Source organism: Heliconius melpomene, chromosome 17 (genome assembly GCF_056956725.1).
Source record: "Heliconius melpomene rosina isolate 202511_hmr_F chromosome 17, ASM5695672v1, whole genome shotgun sequence".
Classification (NCBI taxonomy): Eukaryota; Metazoa; Arthropoda; class Insecta; order Lepidoptera; family Nymphalidae; genus Heliconius; species Heliconius melpomene.
The window spans coordinates 10,402,783-10,424,377 of NC_140405.1; the positions used below are offsets into that span (position 1 = coordinate 10,402,783).

The window sequence follows — 21,595 nt, forward strand, 5'->3', positions numbered from 1 at the left end:
ATATTGAGTCGAGTAAATAGAATTTATGATCTAACTTAGAAGATATAAATAATATTTTATTCCTATTTTCCTGGAGAGCCAAGAAAAGTGCTGATTTTACTTCTTTCTGTACATAAAATATGTCTTAATAGTAAGAAATAGAGAAGAGATTTTTACTGAATACTTTTTACTTTTTAATATTAGTAAATAGCAAAATATATAACTAAAGGGTAATTTTCAATAGCCTTAAACTCAGCTACGATTATATGGCATTCGGGAAATCCCCTAATACTCCACTATCAACTGATGAAAATAGGCCATCTAATGTACGCATGCGGGCTTTCCCGCACTTGGCTAACAACTAACAAGCAAAGAAATTCATAAGTTGGTAAACCAAAACTTATGAATTTCTTTCACTTCACGTTTTATCCCGCACACAGAGGTAAGGATTTAAAAAAAATATTTTTTATGGTCCTTTTATAGAAATAAATACAGAACTCTACCTGTACTGCAATCCACATCAAAACCAAAAATAGAATTTATCATGAAAGATTTCATGTAAAATCTATACTAATACATATGTTTACTAAAAAAACTGTTATCTCTGTTATCAATATAATACATTATGTAGTCATGACAAAATGTTCTCCCTAGAGTTGTACTTGAAGTATATATAACTCAACTAGTGGACCCGAACGCGGCTACGCCCGCTTGAACTATACGAATATTTATTAAATATATTTATTTATGAAATTATTTTCAGTTTTCAATAGAGACATACAGTGGGTAAAAAAAGTATTTGCACGCCTAATTTTTTTGAAGTTACACCTACGAAAAAAACAGAATGCTTTTAGTTAATTATTGTAAGTTCTTTAATCTAATACGATTATCTAATGTCACCGCCATGTCGCAGTGGTTCAAAATTTCATTATAAACACGACGGTTGCGAGTTCGATTCTCACTAATGAGATCTCCGCACTATGTGCCCAGGTTCCCTATGCTTATGGGAGCGTGAAGATAAAAAAAAAATAAAAGAATAAACTCTAAAATAGCCAAAAGAAATAACATACTTATTAGGTAAATGAACCGACCTCGTTTGAGTACTACACTACAAAAGCCTGTTTCGCAACAACGGCGACTATTTGGATAGCCTCCAAATGAACTCTACTACTGCAAATATTTTATTGTCTGTATGTACTAAATATATTTTATTTATTTTCTTATATATATATTTACATAAGAGAATAATAATGACTTGAAAATATTTTTAGTGTATTCGTGACAATGATTTTTGAAATTTTTGTCTGCATGTCTATGGGTTTTTTCACGCTAATCTCTCAAACAGCTTCACCAATTTAATTGCAGTTTTCACTATTGAATTCTAGCAAGATGTCCTTAATACTTTTCAATATAGGTTTCAAATTATATTATTATTAAAAAACGAAAATAATGTACAATCATAAATTTATAATTATTATGTAATTCAAGCGGGCGAAGCCGCGAGCAGGTTTAAATAAATTTCGATTCGACTTTGAAATGTTACTCCAAACATTATAACCTACTGCCTTACAAACCTGACAAGTATTAGAAAAAAAACAAATATCGTGTAAAGTCATAGTCATTGTAACAAGAAATAAATAATAAAGCTACTATTGTAAAAAGAACTTTAAAATAACAAAAATAGAGCTGTTTTTCCCTTTTTTTCTCAATTTGCTATAAATTTTTGTCACTTTACGTAGAGTTCATAAAGAGTTATGACGTCATTACACAGCTTCAGTATGACAGATGGCATTATACACTTACCTAATGTATGACTCGTAGTCTAGACATTAGGATCGTTGTACTAATGAGAGAATCATAATAATTGAAGGTTTTCTAAAATTACCATTGCAATTTTATCCTGGAGGCCGACGTGAGGCAAGAATGACTGTGAGGCAACAGTATGTGTTCGATTCCCAATCAAGAAAATGAAATACTGAATTTTATCTATTCTATTCTATTTTCTTCATTCTGCATGCAAATAAATATATTATTAAAATCAGCTTCTCTCTTTTTTCCTGATAGTATTTTAGGCAAAACTACCCTACTACTAACCGCTTACCTAGTGTTACGACTCTTAAATTGAGGAACTCAACACTACGCAACCGCTTCTAAGTTTATTATTAAAAAAATATATTATGTGCTAAGGTAGTCTTCCGTATCGTCACTTCAAGGCGATAAAACGTGATTCACGATTTAATTTCAGTGATATAAAAATAAATATTTTTTTAGTATTCTATACTTCAAGGTAAACCAGTGTTCAACATATTAACTGGAAAATGTAACTTTGAGAAGTGGGAACCTACTGGCACAATCGTTTCTAAATTTTAATATTTTTTAGATAATATGTGACGTAATCTAACGCCACAACACGCTACGAAGGACTTTTTTTAATCACACCGTTCTAGGTAGGCAGAGGGAATCTGGGAACCTAGTTTTGAACATTCCGTTTCCTACCTTACGCCGAATTCTTGAAGCAATGCGTGTTGTGTGGCGGAACTTAACGCCGCGCTTTGCCTCGTTTCCAGAGAGAGGAAATAAAAATATTGAATTCATTCAATATTTTTATGTGAGTGAGTGTGAGTGAGAATCGAACCCACAATTGTCACATACTTGTACCCCTGCGCCGTCAGTTTTTTCAAAGGTATTTTAAATTCACTACCAAAACCATAATAATGCGGTGTGATGCGTGAAGTTACAGACCTCAACGAAAATAATACAGACCCCCCCCCAAGTTGGAATCAAACTCACAAGCGTCGCTTTTACAGTCAGACGCACTGCACTATCACGGTCTAACCATATCTATTTTGTAATAATAAATATATTTTTTAAGGATAAAATGTTTCATTTATAGATATCTCCACTAATATACAATCTCAGTAAAAAAAAACATTATGTCTCAGTACTTAATTAAAGAACAAAAGATAAATAATAAAACTCAACAAACAAATATTTAAGAAAAACATTTTATTATGTTTTTAGTAATTTTATTATGTTGTAAAATCAGTCGTCATCAGTGTCTGAGGATCGTGCGCTGTCCTGGTCGGTGCTCTGCTGAGGCCGGGCAGCGTTTACGGCGCTAACCGCCGCGCAACACCGCACCGTGTATTTGTTGAAGTCGCAACTGAAATCATACAGTGCCGATTAAAAATTAAAAAAAAAAAAAATGTAATGATAAATTATTATAAATGGTCAAAAAAAAATTAAATAAAAATGTGAAAATGTGAATAAATGTATGATAAGTCCAAAAAAATGAAATATTCATAACTTCTGTTGAAGTGGGAATCGAACATTAAAAAGATTTTCCTTTAAAGCAGCAGGCTTTAGATTTTATTTTCAAATCTGACGATATTAAAAAGTATAAGGGATAGATATATAAAACAAAACTATATTCTATAGACACAGTACAATTTAAATTTGGAGAATGTCCAAGTGAGGATTTTGAGTCCTAATAAATGCCAAATTTATGCGATATATTTACTATCACAAGTATAAAACAATATAATTAAAAATCACGAAAAGAATTATAAAGAAAATCTATAATATACCACCGAAAAAGAAATCAAAATTTACACCAACCAATATATAAATAAAAACGTCAAATTTATCACAATAATATGTAGATAACACTAAAAGGCCATACATTTTTGTGAGATTCCACTATCACATCTCGCGTTATCATAGCACTTGACATTATCGCTGATAAGAGCATGTGATGGTTTATGTAATAAAAGTAAATATCTAGATTGTACTGAATAACTCAATTTTTATATTTTTTTAGCTACACGCTCTATCCTAATTGTAGCAGGGTAAACATTGCCAACTGAAACACTCCGTCTTACGCTTTTCGCCGGAGTTCAAGAAATTGCGTATTCAGTAGCGGAACACAACGCCGCACACTATCTTACTAGAACGGCCAATTAAGCTAAAAACAAATACGTCGCAAGACTTATTATGTTTTTTTATTAGTGCATCAAAAAAAACCATTTAGTATCAAATAAACAATTTATTTTATTTGATATTTTACTATAAAGGCATATAATTTCATTGTGGTGTAGTTCTAATGTCTGTACTCACAATGGCTATAGGTTCAATTCTCATCTCACGATAATTGTAGCACAATCGACTATTTCTATCTACAATTTTTTTTGTTAAATAAAAACAACTTACATTTTACTCAACTGCGAATATTTCACTGTAAGAACTTTCTCAACTGCCAAAAGCACACTTTGTGGATATTTACTTTTATCCGTCAAAAGATTTTTCACCCAAATTAGTAAATGCTCAAAATGGCGGCTGTCCTCTAGTAGACGGGCTATTGAGTCGAGAAGACGATGAGAATATTCTTCTTCTAAACTTGATACTGTTAATTGTACTGAAAGGAATAAGAGACATTAGATTTAGTTAATATTATATTCTTTATTTACTTATTGTTTTTTTTTTTCTAACTTCACCTGTATACCAGGGTAGGCAGAAGGAACCTAATGTTAAGTGTTAAGACACTCCATTCTTCACTATCCACCAAATTTTCGAGCCATTGCGTGCTTAGTGGCGTCATGGAGTACCGCCATTAATAACTTCTGTAATTAGTTACCGAAGAGCGAAGAAATGAAAATATTAATAAATAATTATTAATTCCCCCGAATGGGAATCAAACTCACAATCGTCGCGGTACAGTCACAAGCTCGTGTTTCTGCGCCACGACGAATTGAAATTAATTTTAAGCTTAACACAAGTACGGTGTTAAGTTACACGTCTACTCACTATGCATCGCCGGAACACTCTCCACGCACTGTTGTATGACGTCACGTTCGTTCAGTTGTAGCGCGTGGTGCAGTGCTAAGCCCCATTCTTTATTCTCTAAGTGTTTTTTTACCATTAATGGCGTAGAATCTGTCGATAGACGGAATGGCCTGGAAATTTAATATAAAACGTGTTATTAATATAAACAAATTATTTTTATATAGGGATAGGCAGAGGGAACCTGGGAACCTAGTAAGCGGGAATCGAACCCACAATAATATGACGGAGAGATTCATCATTACACTCTGTACACAAAAATAAAATAAAAAAATTACCTGAAAGTGCCATCCAAGCCTGCATTTTGAGCATATATTAGAAGTCCTTCAGTGGCCGCTACTGCAAAACTTTCTCCGGAGGGTGAAAATCTGACACAGTGCACTCGTACCTATTATAAGTATTAATATTTGATTATAATAATTTACAGTATATAACATATAAAATATTTTAATATTGTAAAATGAGACGTTGCATATTGTAAAATATAAACTTGTATGTTGAGTTCCGCCCCTCAACACGCAATGTCTCACAAATTACGCGATGTGTAGGGAACATAGTTTCTTAACAATAGATTCCCCATCGACTCTGTTGTTAACAGGATTTAGCGTACGATTATTTATTTATTTTTATTATGTGAAAAATTAAAAATATACATAATTATACTACCACCCATACCATTTGAATTCATGTCTTTTGAAAATCGTTCAAAGGATATTTAATATTAAAGAAAATTATAATTTATTAACAAGAAATATTTTTGTAAGAATAATAAAAAAACAGCTTCACGCTCTATCCCGAATATAACAGGTAAACTAGTTGTAAAACAATCCGTTCCTCATACAATATATGCGTGTATAGAATGACGGAACTCATATACCAGAATGAAATAAGAATAAAGTAATAATTTTAAAATCATTATTGCATTGAGTAAGAGTCGAACTGACAACCACCAGTATGGTTATGGTCCGATACTAAATAAAAATATTTCAATATTTTACCTCAGGTTTGACATTCCTATCGGCCATATCACCTGTTTTGACGCCAGGTAAGCGTATATTGACTTCTCCACCTTCTAAAGCATCTCGATCCTCTACAAGCGCCATGTTGCCGAATTCCGTTAGAAAACGACGGTTTATGAAGTCCTGCGAAATACATATAATTTTATTTGTATAAAAATTTAAACGTACTTTCCCAGCACTCTGAACACTGAGCCCTACATTCTTATTAAGGTCTGTAAGTAAATTTTTGGGAATTTTCACTGAACAAAGAGTTATATCTATAAAATATATATAAAAATATTATTTAACATATTTTTAAGTTTTTTTAACATCGCTAGAACTTTGTAAGAGAGACCAAAAAACTACAGACAACCAAAAAAAAACAATTAAAATTTGGAACCCATACTCACATTAACCGCATCCAACGATCTATTCTGTGTTATAACATATTTCTTTATAAGCACCGCCTCGTTCACACTGTACAAACATATGTGCTTAGAGTTACCACCGCCGAGTATGCACAGACCGTCCGCTGTGTAACATATTGTTGTGAATGCTCTGTAAATATCAAGAAAAACTTACTTACGTTAAAAACTTACATAGCTATGGCGGCGTTAAGTTCCGAAACGTATTACTTTATATTTAATTTATTAACTTAGTATTTAAATTATGTTTTGAAGAAAAAATGGATTCTGAACAAAAAAATAATTTAATTTTAAAATAACATTTTACATGTTTCATGCATTGTCATTGACAATATCAATATTCTTATAAGATCTTGGTCTTATATAGTTTTTATACTTAGCAAACATAACGGATTTGAACTCGCACCCCTTCTTTAAATTATTTTATACTTAGGTAAAAGGGAAGAAAACAATTAAAACTAAGAAAGATCCTAAAATTAATATGCGCAGTGCACTTCAGAGTGGCGACGACTCATCGACTGTATTATACATACACTTATCACTAAACTTACTTAGTTTTCAACATTTTCTCAGGTGTTATAAGATCTGTGTCCGCCCTGCCTGATCCCAGGTCATTTCTGCCTTCTATACTGCCAGTTTGTTCCGAGGTTGATGTATTGAAAAATGTTATGTTACCGTCTAATGTTGATACTGCTATCTAATAAATATAAAAGAAAGTATATTAAGCTTTTTTCAAAGGTTAATGAAACTTGAGGAAAATTGTATAAAAAGCTAGGTTTAAACGCTTATAAGATGCAGATCCCATACACAGAAACGCCAAATAAAGTTTGACTGAGATTAAAAAAATTGTAATAAATACCTGAGCAAAGCTGTTGTGGCGTTGTCCAAGTCTAACTAAATACTAACTGGGGGAAAAATTATTAAGTATTTTCATTTCCTGGCCGCGCTCTATCCGCGCCATTCAACATACTATCTCGAAATTTTTTGAGTGACTTAATACATACTATTATCCTTACTTATCCCGCATTATTATATACAGGATGCAGAGTGACACTACACGCAGGAAAAAAAGTAACATAATAAATACCTCTTCACCATCTGGCCTAAACGCAACTTGCAACGCGTCTGACGTCAATTGTAATGTTTCACAGTCTGAGCTGGTTTCTATACAATTCCATAGTTTGACCGTTTTGTCCCACGAGGCTGATGCCAGTTGGGAACTCGATAGGATGGGGGAAAATGAGAGCGAAGATACTGGTGCTTCATGACCTGCTAGAACCTGAAAATTAAAAAATTAAATTGAAAAATTGATAAGTATTTATTATTTCTTTTTGTATCCCGCATATCCCGAGGGTACCTAGTGTTGAGACTTGTTTTCTACACATTCCGTTAAATCTTCCATAAAGAGGCAGAATTTATTATCACGGGTTCGATTACCACTCTGGGAACTAAATTAAATTTCATATTCTTATTTTAATATGAAGTTTGGAAAAATATTTTGCAAACCAATACGAATATCACAAAAATTGAACGATTCGTGGGATACGCAGTACCTCACCACTAAATTCCCTTCCGTTTAGAGTCATCTAAAATCCTTCAACTACACAAAACAAGGTTAACACTCCTGGGCTGGAGTCTACCCGTGACTAAGGACTTCTTCAAAGTGTTCCAAACTTCGGATTTCCAAAAATATATAATACTAAATATATGTGATTAATCAGGTTAAATAGTTTCATTTAATAAAGGTTAACACTATATCCCTCACCTCTAAGAGCTTCCCAAACTTGATGGACCATACGTATATGTCAAACACGTCCTGACCTCCGGCGGCGCATAGCTCGCTGCTACTGTCTAACGCCGCGCACGCAAATTGTACTAGACTGGGCGATGTTAATGTACGGAAATTGCGGTACCTGGAATAAATTAACTTGTATATTAAAACTTTTAATTTCTTCTATGAGAGATATGAGGAGCTTAATTTCAAACCCCGCCATAACACTTTTCATTAAATGTCGGTAAAACGTAAAAAACTTTTAAAATAATTATTGTGTACAATATTTTTCAAAAAATACAGTGACAGCTTTATATTAAGACTGGCAATACTAAAGAACATAGTCTCCGAGGAGAATAATTAAAAATAACGTAAAAATAACCATTACAATTTTGGTTTTAGTGGATTTTGAAGCATACATTTGATTTTAGTGGGGTTTGATATAAACACTGTTTGTTTTAGCGGGATTTGCAATTGACAGATTTTGACATGTGGATGGTTTTATTCAGTTATGAATAGTGAAATGTTAATAAAACAATTTAGGTACATTTATAAGATTCTAGGAACATGGAAATATTAATAGAGGTTAAAGCTTGAACATTGTTTATTAATTAAATTAAAAACAAATAATAAAAGAAAATAAAAGAGTGGAATTTAAGAACAATTTTAAATATGTGTTTCAACGTCCTCAAAACCATATTCACAATAATGCTCTTCGACATTATTTTCAGTATCGAAGCTACTGAATGTTTCGACATTTGCATGCAGTCTTGCTTCAATATTTTTATAATATTCTAAAGTAGACAAATTTCTCCAATCTGTCCCGAAATGCTTTTCGAGAAGTTTGACAACATCGTCCACCTTTGCCTTTATTGGAAAATTTATGTTTGCTAGTACTAACTCGGGAGAAAGCATTGTTATTTTTTTATTTTTTTTTGTAATTCTTTTTTTTCCGTTGAGTTCACTTTTATAATTAATTTCTCCTTGAACTAATACGTTGTCAGATTTTGATCTAGTTATAAAAATACGCTTTGATTTCATAAAAGGAAAATGCCAAGAGGTAGTAGGTTTTATAATTCTTTCATAAGCTTTCTTCCAGTCGTAGACTGGTATAGTTGACAGGTCTACGACAGTTCCATTTTCCGCAAGCACAGAGACATATTCTGCTGGACAAATTACAATTTCTTTAGTTTTTAATATTTTTTCGATCCTAGCAAATACACGGTCAGGAGGTATAAAGGAATGTCCTACTATGGGATATATTAATTCAATTTTTTTTACATGTCTAGGTGCTTCACAATACAACCATTTACCCAATATAACAACCATTGCAGTATTCTTATTCTGCCCGGAACAACCGTCGCATACCACTCGTAAAATCTCGATTTTCTTGTTAAAGGTAACATGTTGTAGATAACGATATACTGCACTTACAATTTGATTTCCTGCCTTATTATGGACTACTTCGCTCCAATAATATGAATTTACATTTTTTTTATTTAATTTTGCCTTAGAATTTCCATCTACAATTGCAAAGTGATAAAAATTAAACTGTCGACTAAAATACGCTGATTGGTCTGGAAGCTTGGGTAGCGGCTGGTTTTTCTGACAGTCAAATGTAATAGTTTTAATAGTCTCATCTTCCTCTTGGAGTATTTTGTAAAACGCTTTATACTTTAATCTGTGAATTCTTTTATTAGTCATAAGTTCCTGTCTTTTTCTTGGGTCGCTTTCAGATGTTATTTGTTCTTGCAGAGAAATACATGTAGAGCAGACGTCTGTTTTCGGGGAACCGAAACCAATATTGTAACATGTATTAAATATATTGCGAAAAAAACTTTGTGTAACCTTAAGATCATCCTGATTTTCTGCATTATAGAACCGCCATAATTTTCGAATATTAAGCTCGGCCGGGAGATATAATCTTTGTGTTTTTGAGCGACAATAATGACTTTCTTGGCATTTAAGTTTCTCAATAAAACATTCAACTGCCACTTTTTTTGCCGAGAATTTTTGGGATTTTCGATCACCTCCTCTCTTTTCTTCTGGATGATTCCCTCCACTTTCATAAAATCTTCTCATAATACCCTTAATTCTATCTTTTTTAACCAGAAGAGCATCCAAGAACGTTTTTTGGCAAACTGGTATCATTTGACTATGGTTTCCAATGATATAATATTTAGTAGCAATGTTTCTTTTAGAATTTTCTTTTTTGTTAAAAGCTTTTTTTACGTTGCAGTATTTTAAAATGAAATGATCTTGAGAAATTTTAGTTGTACATTTATAAAAATTTCTATGAAATCTGCTTATTTCCTGGTAAGTTAATTTAGCGCATCTGAAAGATTTTTGGTTATGATTGCATTGCGGGAACTTCGGTAAACCTTTACTTTCGTACCTGAAACAATATTTTTACATTAAAACAACCAAACGCAAGAGCAAGGATAAGATTTCGCGTATTGTGCTCGGCTTCGTTTTGCCTCAATGAAAACGTAGCATTATACTGACTTCTGGTTAATATAAGAAGTTTTTTTTGGAATATAGTTGTAGATAATAAAGCATTTTTTTTATTACTTGGATATTACAACATATCATAAGCAATAAGTAACCTACCTTTTAAATACCTACACAAAATCTCCATTACGTTTCCCCAGAAACAGATGTAAGGACAAATTAGAAGGAAATAGACCCCGAATAGTTTTAATTTACAGTTAATAAAATAACGAACTAGTTTTATAAAACTAAAGATTTTTTTGATAACATTTTGCATAACATCATCCCCTTCACTTTAACAAGTAGGTTAATACAAAATTTAACGTACCTTTTGTTTTGCTCTGCAATGCGTTTCCATGTTGATCTATTACTTTTTCTCTTTCTGGCATGTTTAGGATCACATTTAGTAACAAATTGTGGTAAGTCATCCATTTGTTATTTAAAATAAACATAAAAAACTAACAGCACTTCTTCACGTTTTTAACTACACCGCCATAGTGTTTGTTGTGTCACGTGATGCAAACTCCTTGCTGTGATTGGTCGATTTGGATTTAGCGGAATTTGAAACGCATTGGATATATTTTAGCGGTATTTGCAACAAACTGTAACTTTTGTAAGCTGATTTATTAAGATTTTAGCGGCATTTGTTTATAATTTTTAAACTAACAAGAAAGAATAAATGATGACGCTTCATATTCAAGCGAAACAATGTTTTTAGTCAAATATCGTTTTGGCGGGTTTTGAAACTAAACTCTTCATATATAGATTGGGAAAAACTAAATTATAGGGTGGCCATGACTCGTCCACAGTACTGTAACTCAGGAGAGTTTTAGTATTTTATGTTACAGGATAGTAACATCATTATACCGCACACATTTATTTTAAGGTGAATTATTAGTATGGTTACAATCGAGTCCCGCTACATTAAAATCCAAATATTTCAAAATAAAATAAAATTAAAATGAGATAAAAGAAGTATTAGATAGAGTAGCTTTTAGCCTTCCGTTCTCTGTGGAGGCTAAAGTGTTAAAAACAACAAAAAAAAAGTAAAAAGACACTAAAACCCACCTAGTAAGATCATAACACCGCACACTCCCATCAAGTGAGGCAGACACAAAAAACTTCTTATTTGCACTAAACACAATATCGGTGACCGTCGACTTGTGTTCGTTGAAGGTCACAAAACAGAAGCCGTTGGTGGTGTTCCACACTTTGACCTTGCCGTCGTAGCTTCCGGTCACTATGTACAGGCCGTCCGGTGAGTAGGCGAGGCAGGTCATATCCTGGGAATGGCCTTGTTGCTTCATTACGTATTGTTCACCTGTTGATAAATAAAAAATTATATTATATTAAGCAGAATAAAGGTGGTTCTTCGGCTCTTTTACCCCTTTTTTCCAGCTTCACGCAGTATCCCTCATGTAGCAAATATTTCATTTCCTCAAGTCAGAATCGAATCCACAACCTGTCGTGCTACACTCACTCGCTTGCACCACTGGCCACTAATAGTTTTGCATTACAAAAAAAACTACAATTTGGTACAAAAATTAATAGTTTCAGCGCGATATTGGGATTTGTCAATATCTTGAAAATTCGACAGTGCTTGGAACGGAGGAACTTATCACTAAATTACCTCTGCCTCCAATGCTATGCGAGGTGCTGTGAGATATCTCAATGTGTGTATAATATACAAGACTAAGGAATACAGAACACAGTGACACATCACTACATTCTCAATATAAACAAATCACTCACTTTGCCACTCCCATACCAACAACTGTCCGATATTGGGACAACCAAACGCTATCCAGTCGCCTTGGCTGGACACAGCTATACTACTGATCCTATGCTCTGATATACTTAGCGTGTGTATAAGGTTCACATCCGGCATTTCATGTAAGAAAAATATGCCTGTTGAGAAACCTGTTAAGGAAAAAAGAAAATAAAAATATTTTTTAAAAAATTCTGATTTTTTTGTATTTTTTAAATAAAAATATAAAGTTAAAAGAAGAACTATAATTTTATATAATATAAAAATCGCCATTGTGATCGACTTAATTTTTTTATTTAAGTAATTAATATATGTTAATCAAAAATAAGCATTATAACATAATAATTTTTTTTATTCAAAATAAGAAATTACATGGTCAATTTTTTATAGGTTCTGTAAAATTTATCTTAATGAAACTCAACAGGCCATTTTTTATTTAAAAAAATTATATTATGTCAATAAAAAACTAACCTGTAACTAATATTTTAGTACTCTTATGGTAAGCTGCAGCTGTCAATTTGACTTTATGGTGGGCATTCCTTATGGCATCCCCTATATAATGGCGGCCTAGTTTTTTGTATTGTAGCCTCTTGTTATCTTCTGTTTTTATTAGTTCTTTCTCCATATCTTCATCTTTGTCACTTTCCTGGGAAAAAGAAATTTGATTTAATATAGAAAAAGAAATATAATTATTAAAGAAGAAAAAAAGAATTCCTATAATTTGTTTGGCTTTTTTTTCAGCTTTACGGTTTATGCCACATATAGGAGAGAGAATAGGGAAAAAGAACCTAGTGTCAAGACACACCATTCTGTCGTTACAATCACACGGTCTACTGCGCCACAAAGACCTCTATGTAATTAATTTAATAAAATACGTCAAAAAAAACTTACATATTCCTTATCTTTCTCAATAACATTATCTTCATCAACCTCATCCTCCTGCAATTCCTCTAACTTCTGCAATTTCCTTCTTTTCTTATGTGAAATTTGAACTTTGGACGTAACCAGTTCCTCCGCATCAATAGTAGATTCCCACAAACATATTTGACCATTTCGACTAACAGTTATAAGATCTAGACTTTTCTTTTCAAAGAAAACACCAACAATTTTGTCTGTATGTCCACTTAAAGAGTACATATTTAAATTATCTAAATATTCTGATGTATATATTTTAGTTGTTGTGTCTTTTGAACCGACAGCTAATAATTTACCACAGGATGACCAGTCGAGACAAGTTACTTGGTCTAATGCCTTTTTGAATACTCTTTTCATAATGAACGAGCGAAATTCCCCAGTGAAAGTGCTTGGTGCTGTCATAATGAATACTGTAAATCAAAAAATATTTGTTTATTAAACATACTTCAATATATTTTTTGATCTATACATATAAATAATAATTGATGTGTCTGTCTGTGATTTCAAAATAACTTTTTTTTAATTGCATCTATTTATTTACACACATATATTATTAAAAAAACCTTTTAGTATATCTGCAAAAAGTATCATAATATAAAGTTAAAATTAAGTACTTACAAATTTATAATAAAAAAAAAAATTGAATTGAGTTCTGCCACTCAACATGCGAAGCCTCCACAATTCAGCAGAAAGTGCTGCTGTGTGCAGGATACAGCGTAAAGCAGATTTAATTTTTAGTTTAAAAAATTAATTGGGATAGTGTCCAATTACACACACAATGGTAGTAACTTTAAGACCAATTCGGTAAATTGAGTGTATATAACATTTTTTTTCCAATATGCCTAATCAACATACAAGCTACTTAATATAAAAAAATGGAGTATCCCTCACAGTAACACTGAGCATGCCCTGATATTGGCAAAATAGATTCTCTTTACCTGTATCGTCACAACAGGCGGCAAACAATTTTCCATCTGGACTAAACTTAACAGCATTTACTTCTTGCTTAAATTTATATCTGTGTATGACTGTACATGTCAACAAACTTATCATTTGAGCTTCACCCTCTGTAATGTACATATTTTATAATTTAATAAAAAAATTGACAGAATAAGTTGAAATTGAGACTATGCTGCTAAGCCATGACATTATTATTATAATATTTAAATATAATAAAATAATAACAACATTTGAACTGTTGTGTCACAGGGGCAGAAGCATGTTACTGTAAACACTATGGTTGTGATTCTATTTGCAGGGGCAGTTAGATATTTCATATTTTCATTTCCTTCCTTCATTACTATTTTTTTATGGTTATGTGCCCGATGTAACATGAGGCTAAAAAGATTTATGATTGGTTATTTTATTCATTTTTACGAATACTTTAATGAAATTGCAATGAATGAGTTTCACTCTTGGACAAATCATCTTTTTCATTCTCCTGATCTTAATTTTTACAGGAATAAAAGGAAAGAGAAGTATAAAAGTTAGTATTTAGTATTAAACATAAATAAACATATTTTTTTTCCAAATATGTACTTACTTTCATTGATTGCCAGCAGTATAGAGCCATTTGGAGAAACATCAATTGCTGTATAATTAAAATGGCTTTCTATGGGCAAAGTATTACTTTTATTCCTGAAATTATAAAAAATAGAATATTATTATTACAAAAAACAAACGAATTCGTGGAATGTAGTACTATTTTTATTATTTATAAATTGTAAGACGTATAAAATACTCACTGTTTAAGATTGTAAATAGTAATTTTATTACCAACTGGACTGATAACACAATTTCCATCATTCGTAAACAATATATCACCACGTCGATACACTGTACCTAATAGATTTTGAAACTGAAATAAAGAAACAGGTCATATATAAAAGAAATAAAACTAAGTGTTTCCAAAATAAACTATACATAAACATTGAAATTCTTTGCTAATTTAAGCTTAAGGGAGTAGTATAGTCATATTTTATAAATGCACATATTACAGCTAAAACAATTAAACGAACCTTATAGTTAAACTTCATTTTTGTTAAAATTAAATGTATTTTTTAATTTAAAAATAATTGTATCAACATATCACATGGAATAACAAACATAACCTATAAAATTCAACATGATATTGACATTGACAAATAGACCGACGACCATTAAAATGCCCACAGAGAGCAAGTTACAATAACTTATTATTTTATTTAGCTTAAAATAAAATAAATTGTTGTGTGTTTAATTAAACTAAATATAAAAATAATATTTTTATTTATAAATCTTATTGAAAATATATATTATATTTATCTAATAAAATTAAAGCTTTGAAGATCTGCATATTGTAGTTAATTTGCATCTAAAAGATAAAACTACTATAAATATATTTAAATTACTATCCTACCGTATGGAATTGCACTGAGGTATTATAATAAAAGGTTAAATATTAAAATTTGCATGGAAATGGTCTACAAATGTGATTTTTATTTATTTAAATTTATATGGCGAACTACGATAAATACTTGTTTTCAACGCATATTTTTACTTTATTTCTCAACTTTACTTCAAACATAAACAGTTTAGAATTTTTAATAGTATATAAAATTTTCTAATCTAAATAAATTAAATTTTTTATTTTGTAATATTTAGACAAGTTAAATATTTGATGGCTGCCACCAAATTCTGTAAAAACAATTTGTTTCAATTTCTCATTGTATTTAATGTTAATTTAATTCTACAAATCAAAGGATTAATTGTGAACATTGTAAACATATTTTATAAAATTTCAAATTTTGAGTAAAATTAATTAATGAATATTCAAGGCCGAAAAGATCGATGAGCACTATCATTCAATGTTATTTTCAAAATTCGCGCTATCTGTTAAAGTTATAAAGTGAATCAGTCAAATTGGATACCTATTATAAAAACTACAAAGAATTTATTTTATTGAATATTTTTCAGTGCACCGTATTTGTAAAAATAATAAGTTTATTTTGTTTAATAATTTATTATGTATCAAAAAATGTTAACTTCGTTTTATGTTTTAATTAAAAGTATCAAGTTTGTTAAACAGAGCATGCGCAGTCAAAAGTTGCTGGCCAGCGATCCACATCAATGTTATACGTCATACCGATGTTGAGTGTCCAGCTCAGGATTGGTCGCGCATTTCGGACATGACGTCACGTCACCAATCACAACTCAAGGCACAACGAACACTGACTCGAACATCAATCGTCATATGACCCATTCTACCGACACTGCAAAGCTTGAGCCATATTTGTCTGTGCTAAAATAGTTCCGTGGAGTGAGTGTGTGCAGATAGTCATCACATCACAGTTTTTGGGACCTGTAAATACTCCCACACTTCACATACAAAATGGCCGAAACAAATCCCATCTATGGACCTTTCTTTGGAGTTATGGGGGCGGCGTCTGCTATCATTTTTAGCGGTATGTAGCTTTTGTGTGTTTTAACGTTGACGGAATGGCTGAACGAGTATGTAGGGAAAATGTCATCGGGATGGATTCACGCGTCCACCCAAACCTGTTATTTGTTTCTTGGTAATTGTCATTAGGACGGGCAATCTGTTTAAATGCGAATATGGTTATTTTAGGCGTCCTAAATATAGGAACAGCCTCACCTTGGGGACATACGTAGAATCTAGATATCTATAGCATACTTCAATCGATTGTATTTGTATACGATGTTTTTGATGAAACGGGCGGTTTTGGTGTAAAGGGGCGTAGCACGGGGTTGGAAAAAGAATCAATCATCATGTGATTGACATCGTGTAGCGTAAAACGTTAATGTTGGCAACATTGCTGATGTAGCGTTAAACCACTGTCATGACACATTAAAACTTCAATCAATACTGTAGATAAAACTAAAGATTATTGCATTTCTAATCAAATAATACAAATTTCGATAGAAAATAAAAGTTTGCCTCGGTTATCTTATGTCTATAAGAGATTTCTTAATCGTAAATGTCAAAAGACGTTAACGCATTCTAAAATGAATGTAAGCAATTGATTTGCGCAGGCTTGCAAAAACGCTGTTTTCAGCGAAACTATTGGCGTTGGTATAGGTGTCTTTTCCAGTTAACCAATTCAATTTTCAACTTGAAAATCATGTGACTTCACTTGGTCATATGATGAAGGTAGTCGTAACTTAGTACATTCTCGTCTTTGAATACTACTTTTATTGATTTGTATAGAATGTATGATGAGAATTAAGATACAAATAGATATCTTCCAGATATAATCACGATAATAGTAAAATTAATAATATTCTATCAGTATTGTAGGGAATTACCATTTGATAAATGTTACTATTAGTTACCTTGTCACATATTTACAAGGTTTTTAATGCCATAATCATTATAAATGAATAAAACAAATGGAAATTAATGGAGTTTTTGTATACAATTAAGTACTTCATAATTACTATAAGATAATTGCTTTAAGGATGAGTTTTTCTTATTATACCAATACCTAGAAGTGCCTTATGTAGGTTAAGAGCCTAGATTTATATAAAATGTCATTTTCAACAAATAGGTCACATGATTTTTCTTTAGAAATGTATTTCATTATAATGTTAATGTAAGTCATTGTGTTCTACAGATATCTCATAAATACAAAATTACAAAGTATATTATTGTAATTATATATATTTTTACTTATGAAAAGGCAAAAAAAAAACTTTTAACTATAGATAAGCTGTCACATGACAAAATTCAAGAGCAAATAACAAACTCCCAAATTCCTTAATTAACATTGCTGATGTTGCATTTATGCTTTTTATAACTGAGGTAAAATCTAGTTAAATTAACTCATAATATAGCCTGTGGGCTAAGCATAACCAAAAAAATGTCATTGAGTAATTACATCACATGATTTGCTTCATTACTTGAATTAAATTGAAATAACCTAATAAAGTTTCATTTAACTCTCAACCATTTTCATAAGATTTGGAAATAATTATAGAAGCAATAAACAATATAAGTATTAATAGTAGAAAAACTTTTTCTTAATATAACAAAAAAATGAGATATTTTAAAACTGGGTCATCAGAAGCCACACCCTATCAAATTACATAATTTATGTATTAAATAATAATGCTTGAGGTCAATTGTAATGACTTATTAATTTATCATCTAATTTTATGTTTAATCTATGTACATTAAAGCATCACAAGGTATTGTCATATTCTATACTTCTAGTTATAAAAAATATCATACAAGCATGTATATTTTGCATGACAAAAATTATTATAAAAGTCTTTCATTATCAAGGGACTAATACTAATACCTGAAACCTTCCATTTTTACTATTAAATAATATATTATTACAAATTACTAATAATAAAATTCATTCTATTCCAGCCCTCGGTGCGGCCTATGGCACAGCCAAGTCAGGCACAGGTATCGCCGCTATGTCGGTGATGAGGCCTGAGCTGATCATGAAGTCCATCATCCCTGTTGTCATGGCGGGTATCATTGCCATCTACGGGCTGGTCGTGGCTGTGCTGATTGCTGGGTCATTGGAGGCTCCAGCCACTTATCCTCTTTTTAGGTGAGATTTGCTAGTTATTAGGAACCACAAACAATATTTGAACAATTACATTGCATGATTTGGCCCAATGCATAAACTAAGGTTAATTAAATGTGTTTATGTGAGGGTTGTGGTGGCAGCCCTCACTCTTTTGAATAAATAATCCTTTGAGTTCAGCTACTTAATTAAATGTATTGAATTTAGATGGGTAATAGAAATGAGCCTCTTCAGTTATAAAGTTTTATCAGACCTGTAAACAGGACTAATTATAAAAATAGCAGAATGTCTTGTAATATTTGATTAAGTAATTTGTTTTACATATATTGGACCTGTTTTAATAATTATATGGCATTTTCTAATTTAATTATATTTAATAAATACAGCAGATTAGAATGATTGATGATTATTTGCTCCAGTGGTTTCCTGTTGCATTTAGTTTTTGTTTTGACATTGAATATTGTAACAATTGGTTGTCATTGACCACTGTTATTGACAATCTATTAAGATGAAATGTGATAATGACATTGGATAATAAAATGTGTCAGTATAAAGATTTACTTATTTAGTGGTAAATCAAGTTTTATATTTTTGATGATTTTACTACTTTTATGTTTATTCACATACTAAACAATAATTAGTTATTATTGACATGTCTAAAAAATTTGTGCTTTAATACTGCATTGAATATGTTGATTTATATTTTTGGACCGACATTTGTATATAGCAAAACGGTAGATTTAATTTCAATACTGGACCATTATTAATATAATACCATAAAATGTTATTGCATAAATCAAGTTATAATTTAACATTCAAAGAGTTGATTAATCTTATTGATTCTCTTGTATCAATAAGTCATACTTTGGTACTTTTTTGGGGACTTACTTTAAATTAAAATTTACCTTTTAATATTATCATTTGCCCAATATAACAATATTAATATATTTTTTTCCATTTTCCAGAGGTTTCATCCATTTGGGAGCGGGTCTCGCTGTAGGTTTCTCTGGTTTAGCTGCAGGTTTCGCCATAGGCATCGTGGGTGACGCCGGCGTCCGCGGTACCGCCCAACAACCAAGGCTGTTCGTCGGAATGATTCTTATTCTCATTTTCGCTGAAGTATTGGGTCTATACGGTCTCATCGTAGCCATCTATCTGTACACGAAACAACAGTAAATTTTAATATCTGACATCCATTCACCATCTTATATATCCCCTCGAAGTTTTAATAAGTTCATATGTCGCGCAAATCAATCGCCGGTAGCTATTAAACTTCGAGGGTTAAGATTAAAGTATGTAACATCAAGCGTTGACTTTGTAGACTTGATGCTGCGTCTACAGAGATCATCCTTATACTGTATATTTAAATAAAATTTAAATTTGAACCTCCATCAGCTACCGAGTGATTGAAATTTCAGCTTTGATTTTTTGGAGTATTAATTATTATTACTTCTACATACTACTACATACTATGAGCGCGTTACCTATTGCGAAATATATCACTTAGATTATTTTAGTGTAAGGCGAAACTAATGTACAGTTAGAGTAGAAAGTTAAGTCCAAACGAAAAAAAATATTTATGAACCGTATCCCCAGCGGTACTGTGTACCGCATAATGTATCGTTCAATACCTGGCTTTTAATTATATTGTTGTAATAATTGCTACGTTTCATGGGTGTGCCTGTCCCGGTGCTCTCGTCTGTATGCTGTGACCATACTTAAATTATTATATATTTATTTATATATATGTATTAAATAAATTATCAGTCTGTCTGTTCGAAAGTGAGTCACAAACCAATGTATTTGCCAGGGATCAGTTAATAAACATGATTTGTACATTCCATATTATTTTGTTTCTTGATTGTTTTTTGTGTGTTTTATTTTTCCTCGACATTATTATTATTATTTTTAATAATAATATTAATAACTAGACATTGCACTTTTAATATATATATTAATTGAACAATGGAGTTTTTAAAAAATATTTTTATTATGTATAATACCTCATAGACAAATGATGTTTGAATGAAATATAAAATTTGGTAAGTAAAATGAAATAAAAATACAAATAGGTGAAATTGTATTATTTTAGGTTTTCATGTTAGAGAATGTTATAATCTTGGTGTTATTGAATGAATTGTGTTAATAAAATATTTTGAAAACTACTTGTAAATGATGTATCGAGTGTTTCAGTTGTCCAGTTTTCTTTTTTTTTTTGTTATATTTTTACCTGTCTTTTGCCTTTTACATAAAAAAAACAGTAATGGGTAAATTAAAATTCACTTGAGTAGAACTAACATATTGAACGAATTCTTTCTTTAAACTTTCAAAAAATATTAAACAACAAAATAGAAAATTTGTATAAACATAACTATAGTTCAGTCCATTCCATATTTGTTGTTTTTTTTATGAATTTAGTTTCTCTTCTATACTTATTTAAATTAAAACTTTTATTCTAGAAATTACTTGATAAAATTAAAACACGTTTAACACATTTAGATTATAACACTGAATATTCATATTAAAATTAATCATAGGTCTAAGTTATATAAAAACAAAAAAAGTTGCACTTTACACGCAATGTCTATATTATATACATTGAATAATCAATAGTCATTGTTAGTAGATCCGTTTTGTAAAATGCGGAATCTTTTGTGGTGATGAACTGAAAAATATGGCTACTACACAAAGTGCTGGTTTTGATGTTCAAAAACTCTGAAGGCATTTTCCGACGGCATTTCAGTGTCTAAAAAGGTTGATATTATTTTAGAATAAATTGTGGGTAGAATAGTTGAATGTGATAGTTGGTTCGATTTCATGCGACCATTATAGGTTTTAATATTGTCGTTCCACACAATGTCTAAAATTGA

At 31.2% G+C, this 21,595-nt stretch overlaps 3 protein-coding genes across 3 annotated transcripts; 1 reads left to right on the plus strand and 2 right to left on the minus strand.

Moving 5' to 3' along the window:
* Positions 1-2,968: 2,968 nt before the first annotated feature.
* LOC146530234 (periodic tryptophan protein 2 homolog) lies at positions 2,969-15,330 on the minus strand. The gene is made up of 17 exons (XM_085201173.1): positions 15,204-15,330; positions 14,931-15,043; positions 14,729-14,823; positions 14,124-14,252; positions 13,162-13,595; positions 12,742-12,916; positions 12,255-12,422; positions 11,571-11,823; positions 8,007-8,154; positions 7,329-7,520; positions 6,793-6,938; positions 6,227-6,374; positions 5,817-5,960; positions 5,097-5,206; positions 4,783-4,931; positions 4,189-4,393; positions 2,969-3,142 (listed from the first exon to the last, which is right to left on the minus strand). Exons 1-17 carry the CDS (start codon positions 15,219-15,221, stop codon positions 3,022-3,024), a joined length of 2,748 nt encoding a protein of 915 aa, XP_085057299.1. The 5' UTR covers positions 15,222-15,330; the 3' UTR covers positions 2,969-3,021.
* Positions 8,161-11,220, minus strand: LOC146530235 (uncharacterized). The gene has a single exon (XM_085201174.1). The coding sequence runs from the start codon at positions 10,161-10,163 to the stop codon at positions 8,679-8,681; it is 1,485 nt and encodes a 494-aa protein (XP_085057300.1). The 5' UTR covers positions 10,164-11,220; the 3' UTR covers positions 8,161-8,678.
* A 1,058-nt stretch (positions 15,331-16,388) lies between the features above and the next one.
* On the plus strand, positions 16,389-20,903 carry LOC146530236 (V-type proton ATPase 16 kDa proteolipid subunit c). The gene is made up of 3 exons (XM_085201187.1): positions 16,389-16,628; positions 18,560-18,749; positions 19,691-20,903. The coding sequence occupies exons 1-3, from the start codon at positions 16,556-16,558 to the stop codon at positions 19,899-19,901; spliced, it is 474 nt and encodes a 157-aa protein (XP_085057313.1). The 5' UTR covers positions 16,389-16,555; the 3' UTR covers positions 19,902-20,903.
* The last annotated feature ends 692 nt before the right edge of the window (positions 20,904-21,595 follow it).

Excerpts from the sequence above, each read along its gene's own strand:
- LOC146530234 (XM_085201173.1), bottom strand. Across the intron at positions 11,824-12,254 it reads GTTGGTATGGGAGTGGCAAA|GTGAACAATACGTAATGAAG; the intron begins GTGAGTGATTTG and ends ATTTATCAACAG. Across the intron at positions 7,521-8,006 it reads AGTTTGGGAAGCTCTTAGAG|GTTCTAGCAGGTCATGAAGC; the intron begins GTGAGGGATATA and ends TTTAATTTTCAG.
- LOC146530236 (XM_085201187.1), top strand. The coding sequence starts at position 16,556 with ATGGCCGAAACAAATCCCATCTATGGACCTTTCTTTGGAGTTATGGGG. Across the intron at positions 16,629-18,559 it reads GTCTGCTATCATTTTTAGCG|CCCTCGGTGCGGCCTATGGC; the intron begins GTATGTAGCTTT and ends ATTCTATTCCAG. Across the intron at positions 18,750-19,690 it reads GCCACTTATCCTCTTTTTAG|AGGTTTCATCCATTTGGGAG; the intron begins GTGAGATTTGCT and ends TCCATTTTCCAG.
- LOC146530235 (XM_085201174.1), bottom strand. The coding sequence starts at position 10,163 with ATGATACCAGTTTGCCAAAAAACGTTCTTGGATGCTCTTCTGGTTAAA.